Genomic DNA, 6,613 nt, shown 5'->3' on the forward strand with positions numbered 1-6,613 from the left:
AGTCCCCATAACAATCCAAGAAAGCAACCCCTGTCACTACCCACATGAAAAAATCTTGTTGCATATGCATATCAAATTATCAATGGCAAATCTTTTATTATAGATACTAAGAATAACCTCTAACTTTTGTGTTGTGGCTATAAATCAACAAAATAAAAGGTGACCGACGTGAAAACTTGTATTGGCCTTTTCTTTTCTCTTAAACTTTTTTTCTTGTTTTAATATCAAATCAATCTTTGTCTAGTATGAAAAGAATGAGAATCAATGTCTTCTTCCTCTTTCACATATTGATCCATGCCAAAAGTAGAGTGGATGTCCACGCTTTTATGAGTAGGAAAACCATTATATCTCTTGAGCATCCATTATGTCTCCCCCACAAAAATATGAAACAGTATATAGTACTATATGATGATGCAATATATAATGCAATAACCATATAATCATGATGATGCAATATATAATGCAATAACCATATAAATATGCAATCATTAGTTCCCGTGAACTTAGTTCAGTTGGTAGGGACATCACACTTTATATACAGATGTTAGGGTTCGAACTCCATACACTTCATTTATCCACTTTAAACTTGAAATTTCTAGCCACTAAACTATATGGAAAAAAAATGCAATCATTATAAATATTTTTTTAATATATGCAAGGGAACCTAGGTAGACCCAAGTGTTCTATCAAGATTCTCCAAATCCTAACACAACTTTCTAGTGGGGTCGTAACACAACTTATGTGTTTTTTTCAGCTATTATGAACTGAATTTTGATATGATACGTGTTATCATATTGGGTAGGAGTAGTAGTAGTACAACTTTCTTATCCACAAAATGGAGTGGATGTCAGAATTTAGAGTTTTTGGTGTGATTCATTCATTAAACCTTAGCTATAATGGTGTTGAATCCATTCTGTTGAATCTACAAAAAAGTATTGAAACCATTGCAAGCCTATGTTGAATCTGAACTGGCGGAGAGAGATGATGAAAATATTAAACACAGTTAAAACCTGCTTGAAACGCCACGTGGCGCGTTTTAATTTGGGCTGTCTGGCGCGTGCGCAACACGCGCGGACACTGCGGCTGCTGAAAATTGTCACGCGGAGAGAGAAGCTTCTTTGGATAAAAGGCAGCCACGTGGCTGCTGCTGATTGGTCCGGTGAATTTTTATGATTTTTATCCTTTGAACTCAATTATCTCATTGCAAATTTATTTTTTATTTTTTTATTTTTTTACCAAAATTCGTGATTTTTTTTTCTCTACAAATAGAGACTTGGTTCATTTCATTTGGACACAGAAAAAAAAACCAAATTTTTCACTATCTTAATCTATTATTAACTTTCTAATTAGTCTTTCTTTTGAAGTTTTAATCTTTTTTTAGTGAAATGGATCCCAACAATTCTCAAAATCCCAACAATTATCAAAATCCCAACAATTATCAAAATTCAAGTCAATAGTATTCAGTAAAAAATTTGGAATGTTTCAGGATTAAAGATGATTTGTTTCGTATTTGTGTGTTGTTTCGTATTTTAAGTTAATTTGCATCGTATTAATTACGTAACTTGTGTGTTGTATTGCATTTTAAGTTAATTTGTATCGTACTAATTACGTTATTTGTGTGATGTATTACATTTTAAATTAAGAAAATAAAAAAATATTTAAATAAATTTTGTTAAGTGTATTATTTTAATTTAATTTTAATCGATAATTATAATGTTATTTAATCATAAAAACAAAAATTTAAATTTAAATAAGAATATGAAATAGAAAGTGGTGGGGTAGAGAAAGTGGTGGGGTATGGTGTTGAATAGAAAAACCATTGGAGAGGGTAAAAGTTGAATGTGTGTTGAATGATTAGGTGGAAGAAAGAGAAAATGATGTGGAGTGAAAAAGTGAGTGTTGAATATGTTTTGGTGTTGAAACCATTGTAACTAGTCAGCCAAAATACATGATATGATTGATGAACATACATGTACTATAATACAACAATAATGAAACAGTTGAAGAAAAGGACTCTATGGCATTATGTGAGGGCAATTTTAGTAGATAAAGATTCACCGATTTGGTTAGGATTATTTCAAGGACATTCTTTACGGGTATGTCCAAGTATGGTATTGGATTTTATGTCCCACATACCACATGATTGCAAGGTGGCGGCGATTCCTGTGTCACACAGCACTAGTCATCTTAGTACAATTTCATGTCAAGAAGTTGAATGAAGTGTAAAAGAATTTCGAGCTCAACTTGAAGTCTTCCTAGAATGAATCGTTTGGAAGAATCCAAAATTAATTTTTGGTAGGAACAATTCTCAATAAGATTTTTCTAACATCAGGGTTGAACTTCGATTACTAGACCCTTCTCTTAAAAATCAAAGGGCCGATGTCAAAAATAAAAAATAGTGTGTAAAATTTCTTTCTATTTTACTCTCAGCTCCTCCAAACTCTCAAACAAACCGTTAAGTTTCAGCTGAGTTAGGTGCATAACAGTACAATGATTTTGTTAAAGACACCAAAACATATTATTTTTCAAAATTACGGTGATCTACTAGGATTATGTCAAACTCACAGAGCAAATAAATATTGACAGTCAGATGGTTATTCTTGTCAGTAAGGGCAAAGGTGGGATTGAGCTTATGGTAACAACGGGGCAAGAGTGTTACTGTTACACTTGGAACTTCAATCTTGGCTGGTCTGTCAAATGGGAAAGAAAGATGGAGTGTACTATCACCAACTGACTCCAAATAGTCCTGACAAATGATGATTAAGGCGGGATTCAGCATTTTTAAACCACGAAACACTTCCATGCGAATGCAACCTAGACAAAATAAAATATCTAGCCAGAAGAACTTTGTAGGAGAGCACAACTCTGTTAAGCAAACTGAACTGTAAAACTAAGCCACATGCATTAACTGTAACACTTATCTATGCTGCATAAAATCACCATTTGAGTTTTATAAAAGCTTCAACAAGAGTACATGTATTTCTACAATATATGCATCAAACTCCAACAATTTTGTTGTGAGTTAAAGAGACAGCTGAAAATAATCCAGTTATTTATACAAATCTAATAATCAAAGACTTTTTTTTTTTGAGAAAATAATCAAGGACTTTTTGCTTCTACAATATATGCATCAAACTCCAACAAAACTGTTGTAAGTTCCATACACAGCGAAAAATAATCCAGTGATTAATACAATATAATCAAGGACTTTTTGCCAGATGCATAGAGAAGAGCCAAATAGTTTTAGATGAAATGTAGCTGGCAAAACAAACGAGAGCATTGCACACAAGGTACTCCCCACCAATGAGGCATATACACCAAATTCTGGCACAAACGAAGCTACGACAGCCAGCACAATCACCACAATAGCGCGACTGATGTATATTGTAATTTTGCCTAGTCCTGTTGAATCACTATTGTTGTTTCTGCGGATGCTTTTGAGTTTTCCTTCTATAATTTCATTAATTGGGTGTAACATGATTGGGAATGTGAACATAAGCCCCAGGCATAATCCTACCTGTCACCATCATATAAAATGCAAGAGTTCAAACATTGAGCAATAGGAAATGCAACAAAAACTTTAATATAAACAATGAAATATTATGAACTCCTGGCATTAGAAGCTTATTCGGGCACTTTAAGACTATAATGCTTAAAATTTGAGATGTTAATGTGTAAAATGGTTTATTGTAGACATGTCTAAGGACAAACTACCAATGCCCACATGTGCATAATATGTGCTAACCAAAGCAAAATACACACCACTACATATTCTACACTTAGCATTTCACGTCTGATGCAATAGACACAACACAGCATGGTGTCATGTCCAATGTGTCCAAATACACAAACACACTCAGTGGACAGAATTTAGAAAGAATGATTTCATGTAAAACAGATTAACTGACAGGACACCAATTGACACATCCAACCGAAAAGTGAAAACCAAATAGTTTAAGCAACCAAACATCATCATTCTAGCCAGTAACATCCTCAAATAACATGAACCAAACAAATATAACAAGAGGGTTCAATAAATTTCAGAAAGCAATGTCAATTCTAAGTAACTTATAAGTGCTTGATATATGATCAATTTAAATACTAAAAATAATAATGTGAAAGCATATTTCTGGAAGGTGGTATCAGGTATTTTCCAATTATAAATCTAAAATGAAGCAATACATGCTGGTTGAGGAAGAGAAACTAGAAAAATATAGAGCATTGTAAAAACTGCAAGAACACTAATAACCATGTTAAGCAAAAACATATGAGAAGGGCATAAAAATATGGATGTCTTTACCTGTACAGCAAGAGATGACCAAGTTCTAGGGAGATTAAGGGTCACAATATCTCTGGTTTCTTCGCCAAAAGCTATGTAACCGCATAACCCAAAAAGAATATATACAAGTGTTATCCCACTAAAAGTCTGAGCCAACAACTTTGGGAATTTAGATTTATCCTGCATAGAATTCTCTAGGGCAAGTGTCATTCCAAACCCCTCAAAACAAAACACGGCCATGCCTGCTGCAAATGGCAACCCCCCAATGTTCGATGTGATTGCCGTTCTTTCACTAAATGGAAATCCATCATCTAAGGTCTGCCGTACATCTTCTTTCATTACAATTCCCATAGCTAGGACATTGCACACATCAGCAAAAATGCTAAATGGTGCTAAAGCTGATAAGCTCCCTATCCATGACAATCCAATTTCAACCGGTACAAGCATAAATATGTAGGAGGTAATTGGTGGTCCATTTCTTTGGAATACAGAATCAAGGTTTTGCCCAATAAATATCAAATACGCAACAGATCCTGCACATTGTGCAACCACAAGTAATAATTCAGTAACAAACCGACCCAATGCTCCAAAGCATCTGTAACCAAGGTCTCCATATGATCTTGATTCCACTAACGGCTCTTCTAATGCCAACTTATCTCTGCACCAAACCTATATCAATGAAACAAAAATCAAACTATGTAATGACAATAAGCACATCGGATCCAAATTCCCTACATTTAAAAAAAATACAAAGTTACATCCATTAATTGATCTCATCCATCAATTTGAGATCGGTCGGCTCACACTACAGATTCACTATTGTTTTTGAGATCAGACTACCGAGATCAATTAATGCATCGCACATTACAGCACGGAATTAAATCCTGCACAGTAATGGCAGGAAATGCAACATAAAATATGTTCCATGTAACTTCAAATCAGTCCTTTTATTAATGAAATAATTTTACCTAAGTTGGACGAAGTCAATTAAGTAGACAACCCCATTCCCCAAGAAAACACAATAAAAAATACTCAAATAAAATATAAAAAGGACAACTTGAAAACTTGTGAAAGTGGTGGAAGAAAGCAATTAATAGTTAATTATGATCTCTTCACATAAACAAATAAGAAAGATCCGATTTTGATTTGAGGTACAAAATTCTTAATTCTCAAATAAAGCTATATGAGCTAATCAAACAGCATTCTCACCTAGAAGAATCAAATTCTAAGGTCATTTTTTCAGAATTGAAAAAGAAAAAGATTCTAAACAATGAAATGAATTTGAAAAGAAAAACAGAGAAAAAGTGAAGATGACCCACAAGTAAAAGCATGCAATAGTAAGTTGAAATGCCAACGATAGCAACACCAATAGACCCAGCAACCCAACCAGCAATCCGAAAAGCAAAGGGTAAACCCAAAATACCAGTTCCAACTACAGTGACAATAATATTCCCTAAAGTTTGAAGCTTTGTAGCTCTTTTCGAAGATAACAAAGGGGTTGTGTTGGATTTAGGGTCGTGATCCATTTTGTTATCGAAATCTGATACTAACACACAATTGGGGTATCAAGATTTAAAGAAAATTGGGGATTAAATTGAAATTAGGGTTCATCCCCCATGAGATAGAAATCATAAGGTTATTATAGATTCAGAAGCGTGTAAAGGGAAAAAAATTGAAATATTTACTGTGAAAAGAAAGTTTGAAAAATTACCAAGAAAAGAAAGGAATAACGAAGGTGAATGCATGTGAATCATGCATTGAACTAGTATAGTCCAAAAGCAGAGTGTTTATTTCCTGTTACGGTAAACGAGGACCTGAATTGACAGAAGAAAACGTCGATTTTTCATAATCAGAAGATGAACATGAGACAAAAGGGCTAAGTTGTCAACAAAAAAAGAAAAGTTTTCTTTGTAAAAAAAAAGTTTTCTTTTAGAGGTAAAAAATAAAAAAAAAAAGGTTTATATGTACTAGTATGTGTTTTTTTCCTTACCAAAAAATATATGTATGTGTTTTTTTTATAAAAAAAAAAATATTTACTAAATTTAAAGGATATTTATCATATCTCTATCCGGATTTGGGTTATTCGGTTGTATAATGGAAGAGGACAATTTGATACTCCCTCCGTCCTGAAATTATTGTCATAATTTGACGGTGTGAACTATTCATACAAGCTATTTTGACCATATTTTTTTATGAATTTATAAAGATAAATATTAGCATATGAGATCTTGTTAGATTTGCCTCGATGAGTACTATCAAAATATCAATTTTTTATAACTTTTAATAATACACAACTAAAGATATTAATGATCAAAATTGTGCGGGTACGGTACC

At 33.2% G+C, this 6,613-nt stretch overlaps 1 protein-coding gene across 1 annotated transcript; it reads right to left on the bottom strand.

Moving 5' to 3' along the window:
* Positions 1-2,924: 2,924 nt before the first annotated feature.
* On the bottom strand, positions 2,925-6,144 carry LOC123890278 (amino acid transporter ANT1). Its single transcript, XM_045939848.1, has 3 exons — positions 5,599-6,144; positions 4,301-4,948; positions 2,925-3,517 (listed from the first exon to the last, which is right to left on the bottom strand). The coding sequence occupies exons 1-3, from the start codon at positions 5,803-5,805 to the stop codon at positions 3,131-3,133; spliced, it is 1,242 nt and encodes a 413-aa protein (XP_045795804.1). The 5' UTR covers positions 5,806-6,144; the 3' UTR covers positions 2,925-3,130.
* Between the last annotated feature and the right edge of the window lie 469 nt (positions 6,145-6,613).

Source organism: Trifolium pratense, linkage group LG6, assembly GCF_020283565.1.
Source record: "Trifolium pratense cultivar HEN17-A07 linkage group LG6, ARS_RC_1.1, whole genome shotgun sequence".
Taxonomy (NCBI): domain Eukaryota; kingdom Viridiplantae; phylum Streptophyta; class Magnoliopsida; order Fabales; family Fabaceae; genus Trifolium; species Trifolium pratense.